A 20,453-nucleotide genomic window follows, 5' to 3' on the forward strand; every position below is an offset into this window, starting at 1 on the left:
GAAAGTCGAACGAAGAAACTACGTTGCCTACCAACCGATATTTAGACGGTGTAGGCGACACACTACACCATAGGCCATAAGTTATGATAATTTATTAGAATTATTTCTGTGTAAGAAACAGTGTTGAATGCATGGTCTATGTTGTAAGTTTAAATAATAAGCTCTTTGTATTTGTTTTGAAATATTGCTAACACTTTGTGATTTGTATGCTTTCGATAAATAAAGAATTAGGTGCTGAAAGAGCGTTCCCACAGGAAAAGGTTCAGGCCCTTAGCCCGACTCCCTGCGGGCCGGGACCCACAGTCGCAACCTAGTCGCAACCAAAGCCGCACGCAAGTCGCACGCGAAGTGACACTCTACTTATAGAACGCTCCGACGCACCATAGTTTTTCTAATTCGTGGTTTTACTAAATTCCCTATAATTTCTGGTCCATACGAGCCGGATCTCGAACTAATACAATGCATCGTACAACTAGATCCCGCGCTAAATTGTTAGAAAAATTCGAAAGCGCTTCGGAGCACGTGTTGTCGCGAGAGTGTCACAAACAACCAGAATCGCGTAAAATATCTAAGTCGGACAATGTGAAAAGTGAGTCTAATGTGTCAATATCGTCATCGTCTCTACTGAGGCGAAAACAGTTGGAACTAGCGGCAGCCGAAGAAAGGGCTAAAATAGCCATGGAACTAATCGACAAGAGGCTCGAATGTGACTTAGCCTTGGTCGAGAGTTCCTCCAGATGTAGTGAACCTGCTAGCATCGACGGGAGTCAATGCAACGTTGAGAGTTGGCTGGAACGTACTGAACAGCCGTCACCAGTGGCGGCAGCAACGGCAGCGGAGGTGGCGCCGGCACCTAGCGCAAACGCATGCGCACCTAGTCGGGCTACTGCTCCAGACGCCGGAGGAATTATTCAGCTCGCTCACACGTTGAAAGACATCATGATCTCGTCACAACAACATCAAGACGAACGACTACTCTCACGCCTATGTACCCCACGAGAATTACCGACATTCAGCGGTGAATGTAACGAATGGCTACACTTCAAAAGCTCCTATGAGGAATCTACACAGGTATGCCATTTTAGCGACTCCGAGAACTTATGGCGACTACGCAGAGCGCTCCGAGGCGAGGCTAAGGAAGCCGTCACCGACTTGCTAATCGGCGGCACCTCGCCAGCTATTGTAATGGAGGCGCTAGAGCTCAGATTTGGACACCCAGACTTAATCGTCCAACAGCTCACTGCACAAATGAGAAAATTATCGCCACTCTCGAATAATTATCACAATGATATTATTAACTTTTCCATGAAAGTTAATAACTGTGTTGCGACGCTGAATACACTCAATCAGCACGATTATCTACGCAGTCCTGAATTACTGACGTCAATCGTCACCAAGCTGCCGAGTGTTTTAATAAGTAAGTGGTCGGACTACGCTTACGACAAGCTAGCTAGCAGCGTACCAAAACTGCAGCTACTGGCCACATTTCTAAAACGAGAAGCTACTGTGGCCTCGACAGTCGGAGTTACTCACCTGCGAGACAACCGGAAACCCGACCCGGCGCCACACGGACGAGCAAAGCCGGACGAGAAACAGAGGCAGCCTATGTACTACAATCGCCCTGTACTCGCGACAGCAACGAAGACCTTTCGACCGACGGCATCGAAAAATTGCCCGTTCTGCTCAAAATCTGCGCATCTACTTGCCGAATGCCGATTTTTCAATAGAGCAATGCGAAAGGACAGATGGAATTTTGTGAAAGCAAAAAACCTTTGTTTTTGCTGCCTGCAGAAGCGACACGAAATGACCGCATGTCCCGCACCTCTGTGCGACATCGATAACTGCGGACTGTCGCATCATCGACTTCTACACTTCAAGAAGCCCCCAGTCAACAAGGAGGCTACAGCGAGCACGGCAACCTACGAGCCGCAGACGGCCGACGGCGAGTCGTCATCGTCAGCGTGCAACGAGACCGTGGCGCACCAGCTGGCCGCCGCTCGGCGCGAGTCGAGCGACCCCGCGAGCCCGGCCGCCGACTTCGCCGACGCCGGTCCCCAAGTAAATAGTGAAGTGCTACTAAAAGTTGTGAAAGTCAATCTCAGTGGCCCAAAGGGCACGGAGAGTGCATTCGCGTTACTAGACGACGGTGCATCCATATCCATAATCGATAAGGACTTGGTGAGTGATTTAGGTCTTATAACTTGTCAGTCTAGCCCCATAAAATTTATTGATGCCTTTGGAATTGAAATATATCAATCTGATGTACCTAAAGTGTCCGCTACTATAGCTGGAGCTTTCGAAACTAAAAGTTTTGATGTAACTCTACGTGTTGTTAACAAATTAAATTTGCCTAAACAAAATTTGTCTTCTGTTAAAAATGTAAAATGCAATAATTTGTTAAAAATTAAGGACAAAGTTTGTAACGAATGTGTAGTGCCTCGTCTACTCATAGGTCAGGATAACTACTCTCTTATCGCCCCTCTTGAGATTCTGCACGGTAACAAGCAGGAACCATATGCCACGAGATGCCTCCTAGGCTGGTCCATTCATGGCCGCATCTGTCTCGCTCACACTCCCGTGAACGGCCACACCTCTCATCTCGCTCACTCAGAGGAACACGATAGGAACATTACAGAATTAAATAATTTAATTAAACAATCATTCGAACTAGACTCGATAGGAGTATTGACCTTACGTCGCGAAAATACGGCACACTTAAGAGCAGTACGTATGTTAGATGAAACTGCACGAAATGTAGGTAATCAATGGGAGGTAGGCTTACCCTTCACGAAAGATACATTGGAATTTCCCAATACGTATGATTATGCGCGAAAAAGGCTAAATATCTTAGTTAAAAAGTTTAAGTCTGAATATACGTACGCAGATAAAATATATCGTAGAGAGAAAAGATCGTGGCTGAAAGATTTGAAGTGCCTGCCCTCACTTAGAATTCCACGATATTACGGCAACGCATACGAGTGGACTTATAGTTACTCGGCGGAACAGATGTTTATGCACTTCAACAATGCAACAAAAAATAAGTGCGACGTAGTTGAAAAACAATTGCATATTTTTTGCGATGCTTCTTCTAAAGCTTACGCAGCTGTGATTTATTGGCGCTTGACACGTGCCAACGGATGTGTACTAGTTAGTTTTATAGCTAGCAATCGAGGCTTTTTGTTTTGAAGCTACCTGAAGGTCAATGGCCCAAGGACCGTAGGTTTAAACAGATGTTAGATGACGCGAAATGTGAGGAACGAGTTGTACATTTGGTAGCAGTAGATAATAGACATCCCTTTGGTTACACTGGCACCGGAGTAGATTTTTTTGGACCACTCGAGGTCACTGTAGGTCGAACGAGACAGAAACGTAACTGCTGGCGTCATGGGGTTGCAGTTGTAAGCACGACCCACGCGGGCCGCGACGGACGAGTCCGCATTGTTGACGTGCGCACACGCACCGGTGTGCTGCGCAGACCAGTGACGCGCGTCGCCTTACTGGCACCACAGGATAATAGTGCCAACTAGTTAGCACTAAGGAGGCAGATTGTAGGCGACACACTACACCATAGGCCATAAGTTATGATAATTTATTAGAATTATTTCTGTGTAAGAAACAGTGTTGAATGCATGGTCTATGTTGTAAGTTTAAATAATAAGCTCTTTGTATTTGTTTTGAAATATTGCTAACACTTTGTGATTTGTATGCTTTCGATAAATAAAGATTAGGTGCTGAAAGAGCGTTCCCACAGGAAAGGGCTCAGGCCCTTAGCCCGGCACCCCGGGACCCACAGTCGCAACCTAGTCGCAACCAAAGCCGCACGCAAGTCGCACGCGAAGTGACACTCAACTATTGAACGCTCCGACGCACCATAGATTTTCTAACTCGTGGTTTTATTAAATCCCCTATAGACGGTAACGTGCTTAAAATCTTTAACTAGAAAATAAATTTATAGAAAAAACTACAAAATAACTTTAGTATGTATTGCAAAACTAAAAGGTGAGGTTTTTTAGATTTTCAAGAACTAATAGTAGACAACCTTTATATTGTTAGAGAAAATGGATAAAAAATCATAAATTAACATTAATTAGTATATACAACATGACCATAATATCCAATGAAATCAATAGAAATTACAAAAAATCAAATAAATGTATTCAAAACTTATGTGCAAAATTTCGCCTTCCTTAACCTATTTAAGTAGGTACTAAGAAATTGCCGAACGCAATTTTGTTTTTTTGTTCCCGAAGGCGTCCCTAATATATTTTTTCACATCAACAGATAGCTTGAGAAGTTTATTTTATAGTGTTGAGGAATAATAAGAGTAATTCTTATTTTATGGTACTTTTTTCGTAAGTGTCATCTATTAGTTCCGAATCTAGCATTAGTGCTTTTACCTTAAACTAAAAGTATTAGCCTAAAATCCTAAATAAGAACCATAGTAATTGTCCACAGCGATATTTAATTCATTTACAAATTACAAAAAACTAATAATATTATTTATATTATCTAGGACAAAAACACTTACCCGATAATAATATATTCAGTAAGGGCACTTCTTTATCAAAGGAGGTTTCAGTAAAAGGCTTAGTTTAATAAAAGCGTTACGTTACAAAGACGGACGCAGCTGCGTCGCGACAGAGAAGTAATGAAGCCCGACGTGGAATATACACGCGATATTGATCCTAATGTCTTACGCCTTTTGGGTGTTATTTGTTTCATTGTATATTTATTATATTATCAAACTAGATGACGCTCGTTACGCCGTCGCGCCTAGCTCAGAAACGTGTGTCTGTCTGTATGTTACCTCTTCACGCATAAACGGCTCAATCGATTAAATTTAGTTTCAAAATACTTTAAAGGACGGGAAAGTGCATATGATAGTTTTTATGCAGAAAAATGTAAGGCTTTCATGCGATTATCAAATTTTTAAGGTTGCGTGAAATATCTATAATATATAAATTATTACTAGACGGCGCCCGCAACAATTACAGAGTATTTTCTGAGTATTCTGGCGCGAAAACCGTACTTACATTTTTCCCACAGCAAAAACAGCTATTTTTATCTCAACCATTTGAGATATTTCATCCGTTTAAGAAGAAGTAACAGACAGACATGTCCAAAGGCAGACAGAGAGACGAATAGAAAAACAGGCGCACTTTAATTTAATTATATTATTATACTTTAATTATATTATGTGTACAAGATAAATAAAGCAGTGGTACCAAGATACGGTCGACCGTTTGCACCAAGCCTATCTACATAATGGTAGTTCCATTGTGATTGCGCCTCTGTTCAGTGATTACGTCGCTATCACAGATTTAATCCCATCTATCGTGACATATTAATCTCGTGTGTACAATTACGATAATATTATATGTCCGCCGACACGGGCGAGCATTAGTGACGTCCGGAGATGTTGGCCTAGAACTAGAACTTACATAATATTATAGCTGATGAATTTTGTAAGAAATGAAAACATTATCAATTTAAGTAAAGCAGTTTTTTCGAGCCACAAGCGCTAAATATGTCACCGGTCATTCTAGTTTCAAGTTTAAATTAAAATTAAAATATCCTCATCACCTTGATGAATCGCAGTCTTCCACCGTGCGTAACTCCTACGGCGCACTGTAAATACTCTGGAATGAACTGTCACCAGCAGTAATTCCGGACCAATACGATCCGTAAACTTTCAAGAAGAGAGCGTATTCCCTCTTAAGAGGCCGGCAGCCCACCTACAGCTCTTTTAATGCTGCGTGTGTCCATGGGCGACGGTAGTTGTTTTCCATCAGGTGACTCCCTTGCTAGTTTGCCTCCCTAGGCCCTATTTTATATAAAAAACATTTAAAAATTTGAAATGTAAAGTGTTTTTGGGTGTTTTTTTTTTTACTTAAAACGTACTCGTATTTTATTTTATACCTAATCGTTTTAATACACTGTATTATTCAGTGAAAGATTTTGCCGGTGTAAATAAGAAGAGATAGATTCTAGTTACTGTTGACGGAGGTTCGACAGCCGTGAAGTTTTATCACTTCGAGTTTTCAAGACAGCCAAGGATATATCCATACAATTCAAAGTCAATTCACATAATTATTTTTGAAATTTTGTCGGTTTCATTTGTCGAAAATGAAACCGACAAAATTTCCGATAACCGAATGAACCGATGAACCGAATATAATATAGTTAATCCTTAATAAGAGCCTGGCCTATGGTAATGTGAATTAAAAAAAAAACTGAGTCATAATATTTTGGAAGTACAAAATATATTATGTACTGGAAATGATGTAGTGTCGAAATAATGTAACACTGCGTCCCAGTTCCGGGAAAAACACTTAGGGTGGGTTGCACCAGAGGCGTGGTAAAAGTTAACGTTATGATCAAAGTTATGGTTATAGTTAAGGCTAACTTTAACTTTAACCTTAAGTTTGACCACAGAATTTGACAGATGACAGCTGGTCCGACAAGGCTTGAAATTAACGTGGGGGGGCGCTGCTGGTAAAGGAGAACTGTCAAAAATGGCGTTTTTGTATGATGACAGCGTTAGTTCCTTTTTTCACCACGTTCATTCAAAGCCTTGTCGAGCTCAAGGTTATGGTTAAATATGGCGTCCATTTTTGACTTTCACCTTCGACTTTAACCAAAGATTTGACATTTTGCATTGAAGTTTAAGTTACAGTTCTAGCTACAGTAAGTTGGTGCAACCCACCCTAAATATCAAATTATACTGCACTCCCAAAATACAACCATGTTTAAAATTATAAAACAGATTATAGCAAGGCATTAATTTGGAAGTAATAACGTGACGTAACACATTTCAACTATGGATTACTTTCGTTCACCCGCCCATCAGTACCCCACCATTAATGTAAATAGCTCCTTACCGAAAGGACCTAGAAAATTGCCAGCTATTTGAAGGCTATTAAGCAATTCGTTTCGGAGATAGCCCATCGTTCTTTTTTATTGTGTAGTGTCCTAAAAGAGAAAAGATAAATGCCCTCCAGGAAATGGTCTATTTGCCGCCCCAACCCGTGCTGTTAGAGACTGGCAATTTGCTTTGTGAACGCAGCAAAGAGACTCCATCAAAGGAAAAGGGCATAAGAACTAATACCTGATGTAAGACGTCGTTTTGAAGACGCTTCTAGCATCGTCATTACTTTACTATGACACTTCAAAACTCGCAAAAAAAATATTGCCCCATAGCCCGCCAATTTACAAATTTGAAAGATCTTTAAGATAAAATAAAAACGTAGAGGCATAGACTCACTCTTCCTGAAGATATTAAAAATAATTATAATTAGATGGGCTCTTATTTGAAGGAGGAATCAGAGGACTACGTTACATCGATTTACTGTATCTGTCTCTATCACAATACACGTGCCGGCGCAGGGTGAACCGTGATGGCAATAGTTTCTTCGTTTAAATTCTTCTGCACCCGCGTTCGCTATTAACGGCTTCGTGGTCTATACCAATTACTTATTAATTTTTATCAATAGTACAACCTGATTCATGTAAGTACCAAAAGTACTCCGTTGCGCCAAAATTTCATTTGTCGCGTGGAAACTGTAATTAGGTACATTTTTCTAGGTTTGCGCATGAAGAGGTAGACAGACAGACAGATAGATAGTATGGGTTGAGCGGAGAATTATCCATACTAATTTTATAATGCGAAAGTGTGTCTGTCTTTCTGTATGTTACATCTTCACGCCCAAACCGATAAACGGATTTTGCTGAAATTTCGTACTTATAGAGATACTTTAAGTCCGGGGTATAAGTATCTGATGTCCTTTACAAAGGATACTTTTATCCCGGTATATTGTACGGTTTCCGCGCGATAATAAACAAGTGAAAAATAAAGTTTTACGTGAAATTTATCTATATATTAATACGGGAGCCAAAAACTTTGTATCCCTTTTGACGATAAATGGGGAAACGTAGGTGAATTAAATTTTGCACAGTTATAGTTTATATGGTAAAGCGCATCGAGCTAATATTATTTTGAAATTATGCTTTTATCGTACATTTTTTTACAAATAAAACATTACACACACTACAATACGCACACTAAAAAATTACAGATTTTTGAGTGACAAGCCTACATACGAATTATTTTCTTTTATATTAATATGGTTGAAGTGTGTTAACAACAAGGTGACAAATTGAAAATAGATTTTTTTTATTGAATCTTAGATACTTACACGGCCGGTCTGAGATCAGCTGAGTCCCAAAGACAAAAGAGTTGAAAAAAATATGATAAAGTCAATATTTTTTACAAAATATAGGCAGAAGTCCTAATGTCGTTGAAACTAAGGTCGAATTTCGACCATAGGGCGATCTCTAGTATTTAAGTATCACAAGTTATCACTGCTATTAAAAATATTCACTCGAGTGGATTTGCGAATTTTAACATTCTAGAAAAAGTAGCCTGAGCTTGAATTTATGGTATAAGAAGCTTATATGCATTAGTATATTTTATTACATTACATTAGAGAGAAACTTTTCACATGTAAACATCAAAGGATAATGGTTATTTTGCTAGTGTTTTAGGTGCACAATTTAATGTACTCTTTTTTACTAAATTTACTATACTATACTCTAATTATTTTATAGCTTTTAAAACGTTATTATAATTTACTTATACCAATTTAAATGTCTTGTATTTTTAACTCCCGACTAAAAAGAGGGGTGTTATAAGTTTGACGTGTCTGTCTGTCTGTGTGTTGGCAACGTAGCATCTTAAAACATGGACCGATTTTAATCTAGTCCTTATTTTGTTAAAAAGCTGACATAATCGAGGGTTTTCTTAGTAATTGTTCTAACGAACGAACGAAGCGATAATATTCATCAGCTTGCTTCGTACTGAATTTGGTTTTTCAATGTATTACATATTACCAATATTATAATATTCCATAACAGATAATCCAAAACCAAAACCATACTTTTATTATAAATACGAAAGTCTATCTATCTTTCTGTCTGTTTGTTACCTCTTCACGCCCAAACCGCTGAAATTTGGTACAGAGATACTTTGAGTTCCGGGAAAGGACATAGAATACTTTTATCCCAAAAAAATGTACGGCGCCTACGTGACAAATGAATTTAGCCGCAACGGAGTTGCGGGCATCATCTAGTAATTTACACGTATTATACCTGTCATGTATTAAGTGAAGCAACCACAAGCCTACGGTAACATGATAGTAACATAGGTATGACATGACATTATCACCTATGTCTATACAAGTTTCATGCTCATACGATAACTGACAACGGTGTACCTGTTAGAGGCTGAATATTGAGTATTCGTTCAAGATATTTTACCTCTGATATGACCTGTATCTTAATCATATTATAAGGATAATTTTCAAAAGGCAAGGTAATTCTATTTTTTTAGAGTTCCGTGCCCAAATGGTAAAACGGGACCCTATTACCAAGACTTCGTTGTCTGTCCGTCTGTCTGTCTCCAGTCTATAACTAAAGAACGGTAATTGCTAGAGAGTTGAAATTTTCACAGATTGTGTATATCTGGTACCGCCATAACAATACTAAAAACAAAGTAAAATAAATATTTAAGGAGGGCCCATACAACAAACATGATTTTGGCCTTTTTTGCTTTATAACAATAATGGCAACATTTTATTTTATTTTAATATTATTATAAAATTTAATATTTTATAATAATACCTATTAAAATAAAATAAAAAAATTAAGGGGGGCTGCCATACAAGCAACACAATTTTTGGCCTAATAAATTGGACGCTGTTAAGCATTCGTGTACTAACCCACATAAAATTACGTATTGAGTTATGAATGCAGTTATGTTCTTTAGATGATTTAGAATAAGACTGCATTCAAAATTTATCAACAAAAAAAATTGTTGGTTAGGACACTAATGCTTAACAGCGACCAATTATGCTCTTTATTGGTATGGAACCCTTCGTTCGCGAGTCCGACTCGCACTTGGCCGATTATTTGACTTTAATCTATCGTATACAAATTTGTTATTGCTACGAACTGTCGCCTCACGCTTAAACCTTAAGAGGTTTATTAAAATACGAGGTTTTTCCCGCGGCTTCGCTCGCGTTAAGAAGTATTATTATATACAAACTTTCACCCCTTATTTTAACCCCTTGGGGTTGGAATTTATCAAAATCCTTTCTTAGTGGATGCCTACGTCATAATATCTAACCTGCATGTCAAATTTCAGCCCGATCGGTCCAGTGGTTTGAACCTTTGAGTTTTATATATATAGATTATTTTACTATGTAGGTATATAGTTCTTGCAATCTACGAGTGCGCGTAGCCTTTATTTGTAGTTGTAATTTTCGTTAGTGTGCGTACCTGACGGAGCAGTCAGTAGCGAGCGAGCCGTGTACGCGTGTGTAGATATGGTCACTCACACAACTAAGGGCGCCGCGCGCTCGTAGATTGCAAGATCTATATAGTACAATAATATTACAAAGTACAATACAACACTGAAATTTGGTACTGCAAAGTCCCAATATTATGCTCTGATACTTTTTTTTTTTAATGAAATAAGGGGGCAAGCGAGCAAACGGGTCACCTGATGGAAAGCAACTTCCGTCGCCCATGGACACTCGCAGCATCAGAAGAGCTGCAGGTGCGTGGCAGTCCTTTAAAGAGGAAATAAGGTAATAGGGGAGGGTGGAGATGGGAAGGGAAGGGAATAGGGGAGGGTAGGGAAGGGGATAGGGTAGGGCATTGGGCCTCCGGTAAACTCACTCACTCGGCGAAACACAGCGCAAGCGCTGTTTCACGCCGGTTTTCTGTGAGAACGTGGTATTTCTCCAATCGAGCCGGCCCATTCGTGCCGAAGCATGGCTCTCCCACGTATAAATTTAGTGTGATAATAAGAACACAATATTCTAATGTTCACACTAATACTCGGGCTGTGAAACTCTCAAATCTTTACAAAGTCTTCTGATGTAATAATAATAATACTCCCCACACCGGTTTCGGTGACGGTGGCCGGTTTCATTGAAACCAGACCAGGTACGCAGGAGAAATTTTATAGTGCCCAAGGGTGTGCGCAGTACACAAGAGCACTCTCTATTCCTTTACTCTCATAACCCAGTGGGACGGAAGACCGACACGACTGGCGAGAGATCAGGCGCAGGACCGACTTTTTACATGCCCATCCGACGCATGGATCTTCTTACTTGTCAGACAATCAGGTGATCAGCCTGCATTGTCCTAACCAAACTTGGAAATAACATGTTTCCAACGCGGGATTCGAACCCACGACCTCCGGAGTCAAGAGCGACGCTCTAACCACTAGACCACGGAGGCGTTCGTTCTGATGTAATACACCTAATAAGACAAGTACAGACCCTGCCAAATCCACTTTATCAATCTTCACTCTTGTTACTATAACCATAGGGCTCAAAAGTACTGCCACGTGACGATGATCAGCTCAGGCTTCTTCAGTTTTATCATCGTATATTCCCGCTGATAATGCATTCAGGGTAAAAGCTCTTTGAAGCTAAGTGTTTGCTGAAGACTCTCCAAGTTTCCCGACACCGCTCCTGCTTATTATCCGATAAAAGTCCAATGAATTACTTTGTCTTAGAAGGATATAACGGGGACTTGAAGTTATAAATTTCTTAAATTCGCTGAACATTTTCTTTGAAATTTTTATGTACGTCTAAGAGCTTACGGGCGCATAAAGTGTTTATTGCCTAGTTTAGGATGTGAAGAAATTTATTTTCAATTACAACGGCATTACCATGATCACAAATAATTTTATGAGTATGAATTTGAGTCTGTTACGTATTTACGAAAACACTGAGCCCTAAAGGAGTGAGCACACTGAGATGGGCCGTGCCGGGGCATATAATTTATATGGAAGCGGATGCGCGTATCGCACACTGTGTCGGGGCGCAGCGAATTTCCGCTTCCATACAAATTGTATGGAGGCGGATTTTTGCGATGCGAGCCCCGGCACGGCCCGTCTCAGTGTGCTCACTCCTTTAATACATAATATATTCACGATTATCATAATTAATGAACAAAAATAATATTATGATATTCATCCTCAATTAATTAACAAAGCCGATTACTGCGAGAAAAGTCATGATTGCAATGAGCTGCTATTAACATTAATTTATCAAATTGACTTTATAAAAATGCATTTTTAAATAATTTCAAAAATACTACAGATATATGATCATAATACGTAAAGACAAAATGTATGCCACCTGCATCAGTTCTTTCTATTTCTTAAACTGTTCCTTTAAATGTTCTAAGTCGGTTAAGGCTGGCCGCATACACACGTTATCAATATTCGATTTCCTTATGTGGAATTACGATTCGGAATTCCATAAGACTAGCACAAACGTTCGTTTTTTCACGCGAGAACGAGCCTGCTTGCACTTGAAACGTACGTGCGGAATTCGCTCCATTCGGAAAAAATATGTGCGTCAGTAAAATTATTTTCTACTGATTCCATGCATTCGGATTTCCGAATACGGTAAACGCATTTATCTATTATGGTTACTAACAGCATAATATGCATTTAAAAAATATCAGTCAATGGTAAGTAGGTATACAAGAATTTTCAATAATAAATATAAATAAAAATAAAATATATTTTTATTCAAAGTGGGTATCATTATACACTTTTTGAAAGTCGTAGAAAGAACGAAGAAACTACGTTGCCTACCACCGGTTCATGGAATACATGGAATCGTAGGTACGGTATACGGAAAACGTATGTATGCGGCCAGCCTTAAAAAGCAACATTTTCCGGGACAAAGGAAATGCGTGTTCCGTGTCGCGTCATAGGTATTCGTGGTCAAAAGCTCGCGTGAAACGGGAGCACTTTTATCTGTCCCGGAAAATCTTGAGCCACATAAAGCAGGCTCCGGCAAAGTACCATTTTAATGGAAAGACCAAATGAATGGGCAGTGTTCGAGCGTTCCACCGCAAACGTTTAAAATTGCACTTGCGATCGATTTGAGTTCGCTCTTTGCCGTAAGTTGTACTTAAATTCATAGTAAGGCTTAAGTTGCTTATTAAGCAGAACGATACTATTGAAGTGTTTCTTATATTAAAGTATAAGAAGTTTGGTTAGAAAAAAAGTATACTTTTTGGCAAATTTGTCAAAAATACTAGGTCTAGGCCGCACTCAGTATGTTATTTTGATAGAAAATACACGTATGTTAAATATTTTGGATAACTACAATACCTTATTTTAGGGCTGACACAAAACGAGTCCGGCCAGATCGGTCTACGTCAGTCCGATCGCATTGGATTCTTATATCCGTAACCAGGGTCCGTACCACGAAACGGTTTTGAAACTTAAACAATCGTAATGTAAATAAATAATAAATAAATAAATATTTTTTTATTAATCAATTTCGTTACAATTTTTTACAATGAGAGGGACACAATATGTATTTATGCAAAGTATACTGATAGGGAAAACATTGGCAGCCGTACTAGTATGAACTGTGTCACAGCTGCCTTTGTTTACAGCACAAGGTATCTCAGTTTGTAGTAACCACACAAAGAGTAGGTAAAGTATATCCGCTTGCAAATAGTAACAAAATAAATATTAAAATAACTAAAGACAGTAGTAAAATATTTCATGCAGTAAACTATAAACAATATGATTTAATTAAAATTGTTATCATTCATTATATTGATACCATTATATGACCATAAGATTTTAAGGGTTTCAGGTTTCTGTACAATCCATCAAATTCTAAATAACATCAAGTTGTATAGGTTTGTAAAACTGGAATGAAAACAGTAAGAAAATATAAATAAGATTCATTATAATATTTCAAAATCAATTTCATTTTAGTCGAAGATAAAATTATAAAGTTTCTTAAAATTAGGATTAATGTTATTAATAAATGTTTAAATATTAAGTAAGATACATCAATTAAAAAAATATATTACTTAATACTAATAAGCAATTTATTATTAAAATTGAAATTTAACATTTTTTTTTATTTATTTAACAATGTAAAGAGCCAGACCTACCATGCCATACTTTCATGAGAATTGATTGATTGAGTGTGTGTGTGTGGGTGTGTGTGTGTGTGTGTGGTGTGTTATTTATATGTATGGGTTTTGGAGATTTTTTTCAGTTTTATTATAATTGAGGGAAGTTAACCAATTTTTAAGATGTAATTTACATATTCTGAGATTAAGGGGATATAAAATATTGTTATTATTGGCAACATTATAAAGATGTGAAGAGATCACGTGGTAATGTCGCCAAGCAGCAGAGGTATAGTGTCTGACTGCTGGACAGATTTTTCTTGTGCCCCTTCTTGTTATTTTTACATAAGGGAGTTCTTTATGCTTCCGGAGAATCGAATTTAGGATGTATAATTGCCTAACCGTTAAGATTTTGGACTGTTGATATAAAGAAAACGAGCTGTAGCGGCGCGGAAGTCCATAAATAACCTTCAGGATAGCACGCTGAGCACGCTCCAGTGGAAGCAGGATACGGGTCCCACACCCTCCCCATGTATGTGTATGTGTGTTGAGATCTGCAGAACTCTTTAGCTTCCGAAAAACAGGAATCAATTTTCTTAGACGCGAAGTAAGAGCTTGCACGTGTAGAGTCCAACTGAGCCTGTTGTCTAAAATAACACCCAGGTACTTTATACTGGTTGCTGACGCCAAAGGAAAACAATTACAGGTGTCCCTATCACAGGAATGAGCTATTATGCTGAAATCCTGGGGTAGCCGGGCATTAGAGAGTAAAGAGGACGGTATATATTTAGTCTTGTCTAAGTTCAAGGTCAACAAGTTATTGTCTAGCCACTTCATTACTTCACTAAAGGCCAGCACTGCATGAACCTTAGTTTCACTTCAACTATCCCCGTACACAATCAAAGCTGTATCGTCAGCATAGGCAAAAATTTTGCAATTTTTCAGCTTCAGTTCGCATAAGGAGTTCAAATATAACAGAAAGAGTGTGGGACCCAAGACACTTCCTTGTGGCACTCCATAAGAGAGCCAAGTGGGATTACTTATAAATTCTCCAATCTTTACGCACTGGGAGCAATCAGAAAGGTAATCTCGAAAAATGCTCCAGGCTATACCACGTACTCCAATCGATTCAAGCTTATTCAACAAAAGAGGAACGGAAACTGTATCAAAGGCCTTTGATAAGTCCAAAAACATTCCTAGGACTTTGTCACCTTTGTCTAAGTGCTTAACTATTGTTTCGGTGAGGTCTGAAGTTGCATCGTCTATCGATTTACCTTTGGTAAAACCATACTGATTTTGGGCAATTACATTATTCTTTTTTAATAAGCTAATAAGCCTAGTATTCATAAGTTTTTCTAAGATTTTCGAAACAATAGTTAACACTGAGATAGGTCTATAGTTGCTGATACAGTCCCTGCCCCCATTTTTGTGAATAGGATGGACCAGTGCACGCTTAAGATTCTCCGGGAAGACGCCGGTGGTAAGGCATAAATTAAATAAGAAAGTCAAAGGAGGAATTAAGAGTTTCTTCGAATTTTTTATTAATCTTGTGGAGATGCTATCGATGCCCGTCGCACAGTCATTTTTTAAATTTATTATGATAGCTTCAACTTCGGCGGGATCCACATTATTGAGAACCATGGAATCTCCATGTGTTCTTTGTATGGATGATAAAGTGTTACTTTGCTTTAACAGTATCGCATCACATAATTTTTTACCTACTTCCGCAAAGTAATTATTAACAATATTTACGGAGTTTAAAGAGTCTTTGGAAATATTTAAAAGATCATTTGGTGGATCACATGGCTTCTTGAAGTTAGTTATTTTATTAATAGTACTCCATGTGCCCTTAGGATTCTTTTTATATTTTTTAAATTAATTTTTTTCATATGTAGATTTAAGTTTTTTTAATAAGTTATTACAAAAGTTTTTATATCTGGTATACGTGAGTTGCAAAATGGCATTATCAGGATTTAGTTTGACTGTTTTATGCATGTTATCGCGATTTCTGATGCACTGTATAAGGCCTGGTGTGATCCATGGTTTGATAGGACGCTTCTTATGGGGAATTCGCACTAGAGTAGAGTTCATCGAAACTGCTTTTGAGACCACATCAACAAAAACCGTCGCTGCTAAATTTGCACAAGAAGACTGATATACTCCACTGAAGTCAGCTAGTTCGAGATCCCTATTTAATTGCTCGTAATCGATATTTGTGCGTGAAGTGTTCGTTGTGTTTTTATGCCTGACTCTACATTCCAGGGTAAACACAAGCGGTACGTGGTCTGTGATAAGGGTGTCTAGAATAAAAGTTTGTGACCTACGATCCGTTCTTACCATGACGTGGTCAATACAGTAATTGTCAAGACGTGTGGGATGTGTGTGTGAGGGAAGCAGGCCATGAGCAGCCAGGGTATCCAGATATGTATTTGTATTCATATCACAGCAACCAGGGACAATGTTTATATTGATATCACCAATCAATATCACGGACTTTATTTTACGCAATCTTGATAGACAAGAATCTAGGCTGTCACAAAATTTATCAATATTTTTGTACGACGGGGATCGATATATTCCCAGAAGTGTGACGTCAGTGTGATGAAGTTGGATATGAATGTGTGTCAGTAGGCCTACTACGAAACCGTTTTGAGACTCAAACAATCGGACGAGAATGTTGCGTGCCACTAACAAAAGTGAAATGACGTTGTTAGAACAGGACGCGGCATTCTCGTCCGATTGTTTGAGTCTCAAAACGGTTTCGTAGTAGGCCTACTGACACACACTCATGCTAGATTTATATGCGTCCGCGTGAACGCGCGTTTTTGCTGCCGCGAGATCATAAGCAATAGACTCTGGCAATAGTATGTAAACCGGTCGCGCTGTCATTTACATGCAATTATTGCTTGTGATTTCGCTGTGTAGCCGCCAAGCCGCGCGTTTGGACAGACGTATATAAGTTGACACATTGTAATAGATACTTCCAACTTAGGCAAGTGTTCCTGTACAAAAGTTCCACGCTTACTTTTAAGAGTCCGTATACGAAATTTTGCCGATTTCGCTGATTAACAGACGTGATTTAACAGTTAAAATACGGTATTTCTTTTTTTTTTATGAGATAAGGGGGCAAACGAGCAAACGGGTCACCTGATGGAAAGCAACTTCCGTCGCCCATGGACACTCGCAGCATTAGAAGAGCTGCAGGTGCGTTGCCGGCCTTTTAAAAGGGAATAGGATAATTATAGGGGAGGGTAGAGATGGGAAGGGAAGGGAATAGGGGAGGGTAGGGAAGGGAATAGGATAGGGGATTGGGCCTTCGGTAAACTCACTCACTCGGCGAAACACAGCGCAAGCGCTGTTTCACGCCGGTTTTCTGTGAGAACGTGGTATTTCTCCGGTCGAGCCGGCCCATTCGTGCCGAAGCATGGCTCTCCCACGTATAAAATCTATAAGTTTTAATGCACAACATGCAAGATCATTTCAATTATAATCTAATGTTGGAGCTAGATTTTTGTTTTTTTTTAAGTATTTTTAAATAATCCAACTCAAACGCTCGACAGTTTTGTGATTTTTGCTGTAAAAGGTTTAGAATATCACCTGTTTATGGATTGTATTGACGTCTTAACGGTATAAAAAAATACAATGTACTGTTGAGAAAGTCGTATATACAATGTTGGAATTACTTTTTACCACTTTAATATGAAATAGTTGAGTAAAAAAATATGTAACTCGGCATAATTTTAGAGAAATTGGCAAAGAATTGCTGTTAATTTCGGCAACTTGGAGCTGCAATTCATAAAAAGAAAACGACTGAAATAATCTATAGATAAAATTCTATCCAATTCGAGGAAAAAGAAAAGCGAAAAAACACGATTCAAAACAACCTAAATCTCACATTAGCCTTGCGGCGAGTAATAATGTGAGATTTAGGTTATTTGAATCGTGTTTTTTGGCACAATTAGTTTTTTTTTTCTTTTTTCTCGAATTGCATAGATCTTTATCTATGTAGATTATTTCTGTCGTTTTTTTCAAAATTTCGGCATAATTTCATATACGGACTCTTAAGGCGCAAGCGTAAAGACCACGTTTTCTAACCAAATTTCTTGCCTCACGGTCTTCACTAGATTAAAATCTTAGTTATTTCGAAGTATTTTTGTATTACCGCTCAAGGCCAATACAAGCTCTACAAATTGTGGTGCAACACATTTTGATAGTTGCTATTTAACCTGGTGCAACAGAGAACTATGTCGGAAATAAATACCGGAGCGGAACAAAGTGTAAATTGCACATTAAAATTCACATTACCTTTGTACTCGTGATAAAGGACATTAGTTTGTGTATCTAAACAATTGTTATTGTGTTACTAATTCCCGACAGAGGAATTAGTTGTAGTAAAGTTTAAACGTAGTGCAATTGTTATGTAACATGATAATGTGAATATTATTTTTAATCAGATTATGATTTACTTTGACTCACAATGCTATATTTTCCGCAACTTTGTTGTGCGGAAATTTCCGGAAACCATAAACATTTTTGTCTAGAAATTTTTGATGTCTTTTTAAGGACCAAGGTACAGTTACAATTTTTTTCTTTGACCAATTGTTTAGCGGTTAAGAAGCGGATATATAACATATAAACACAAAGTGGACGTACCTATGTCTTACAAGTGCAAAATTTTGTATGTCTATTAGTGTTGTACAAAGGCTACTTTTATCCCACGAAAACTTCCTTAAAATAGTGACTTAAGGTAAAGAAGTAACAGAATTAGATAAAAAATACCAGGTCTATATTTTCGAAGCATTTTTATATTTTCTTTTCCTGACGAGTTCACATCTCGTATATAAACCAACGGGGATTTCGCCAACGTTCGCGTCAGCAAACTTATTTTAGCGGGATATAAAGTTTTTTATGATATCTATCGATTTTTCACAAAAGATAACACGTCATAATACAGTTTTCAATGTGATTCCTAAACAAGGAAGATGTTTTGAAGATAGTTTTGTTGTTATTATGAAGCGTTTACACGTAATAAACGATTCATATTAACAATTTATCATAATTTAAAATAATTTTGACATCTATATAAATAGAAGTCAATTTTAAATCTGTTAGTCTCTGTAAAACAGTTTTTAAGCCTGGATACTTGAGTTAGGTACTCAAGTACGGCTGAACCGTTTTGGCTAATTTTAGTTTTGAAATATTCCTGGAACTCCAGGGAAGATTACGAATATATTTTAATATCATTTTTGTTTAAGTGTCTGCCGAAGTTCCGCGGCGGAAGTTCGGCATGATTCCGCCTGCAATATATTTTAAATTATCGACGACAAACCATGCCGAAATTCCGTCGCGTTATATAAATCCGCTGCGCCCCGACACAGTGTGCGATACGCGCATCCGCTTCCATACAAATTGTATGGAGGCGGATTTTTCGATGAGCCCCGGCACGGCCCGTCTCAGTGTGCTCACTCCTTTACAAGGAACTTCGAGAAAATGCCCGTATAAAAAAGAACAAGAAAATAATAATTGACGATGGAAATTGCAATACAATATTTTGATATCAACTCGCAGCTCCATTATTGCTGTCATTATTTAAATTTACTTATATCAATTACGTCCTTCCTTTTTCTGCAATTTTCCCGCTTCAGTATCGTTCACTGAGATCGCGGTTTCATAAAAGAAATTCCTATTTTTAACGAGAAAAGATTTTCTAATAACGATCATTTAAATACTTTCAATAAACGCTTAGTCAAAGTTCATTAAAATATTGTTATTTAATACTGATTGAAATATTATATTTAAATGCTCATAAAACTACGGTTTGCTTCATTATAATTTTGCGCAATGTGTATATTTTTAATTTTATGTTAAACTAGAACTATACGTGGGAGAGCCATGCTTCGGCACGAATGGGCCGGCTCGACCGGAGAAATACCACGTTCTCACAGAAAACCGGCGTGAAACAGCGCTTGCGCTGTGTTTCGCCGAGTGAGTGAGTTTACCGGAGGCCCAATCCCCTACCCTACTCCTTTCCCTACCCTCCCCTATTCCCTTCCTTTCCCTTCCCTACCCTCTCCTATTACCCTATCCTCTCTTAAAAGGCCGGCAACGCACTTGCAGCTCTTCTGATGCTGCGAGTGTCCATGGGCGACGGAAGTTGTTTTCCATCAGGTGACCCGTTTGCTCGTTTGCCCCCTTATTTTCATTAAATAAAAAAAAAAAAACTAGATGACGCCCGCAACTCCGTTGCGGCAATATTCGTTTATCGCACGGCGTGCATTTCTTTGGGATACAAAGTATCCTATATCCTTTCCCAGGACTCAAAGTATCTATAACACATTTTAGCAAAATCAGTTCAGCTATTTGGGCGTGAAGAGGTAACAGACAGACAGACAGACACACTTTCGTATTTTAAATATGGATGTCAATAAGACATGCTTAATATTATTTTAATCTAAATAAATTTAAAATAATATAATACAAAGCAATCA

At 38.4% G+C, this 20,453-nt stretch overlaps 1 protein-coding gene across 1 annotated transcript; it reads left to right on the forward strand.

Moving 5' to 3' along the window:
• Positions 1-459: 459 nt before the first annotated feature.
• On the forward strand, positions 460-3,527 carry LOC121732686. The gene is made up of 2 exons (XM_042122639.1): positions 460-2,724; positions 3,189-3,527. The coding sequence occupies exons 1-2, from the start codon at positions 460-462 to the stop codon at positions 3,525-3,527; spliced, it is 2,604 nt and encodes an 867-aa protein (XP_041978573.1).
• The last annotated feature ends 16,926 nt before the right edge of the window (positions 3,528-20,453 follow it).

The sequence above is a fragment of the Aricia agestis genome, chromosome 12 (assembly GCF_905147365.1).
Source record: "Aricia agestis chromosome 12, ilAriAges1.1, whole genome shotgun sequence".
Taxonomy (NCBI): Eukaryota; Metazoa; Arthropoda; class Insecta; order Lepidoptera; family Lycaenidae; genus Aricia; species Aricia agestis.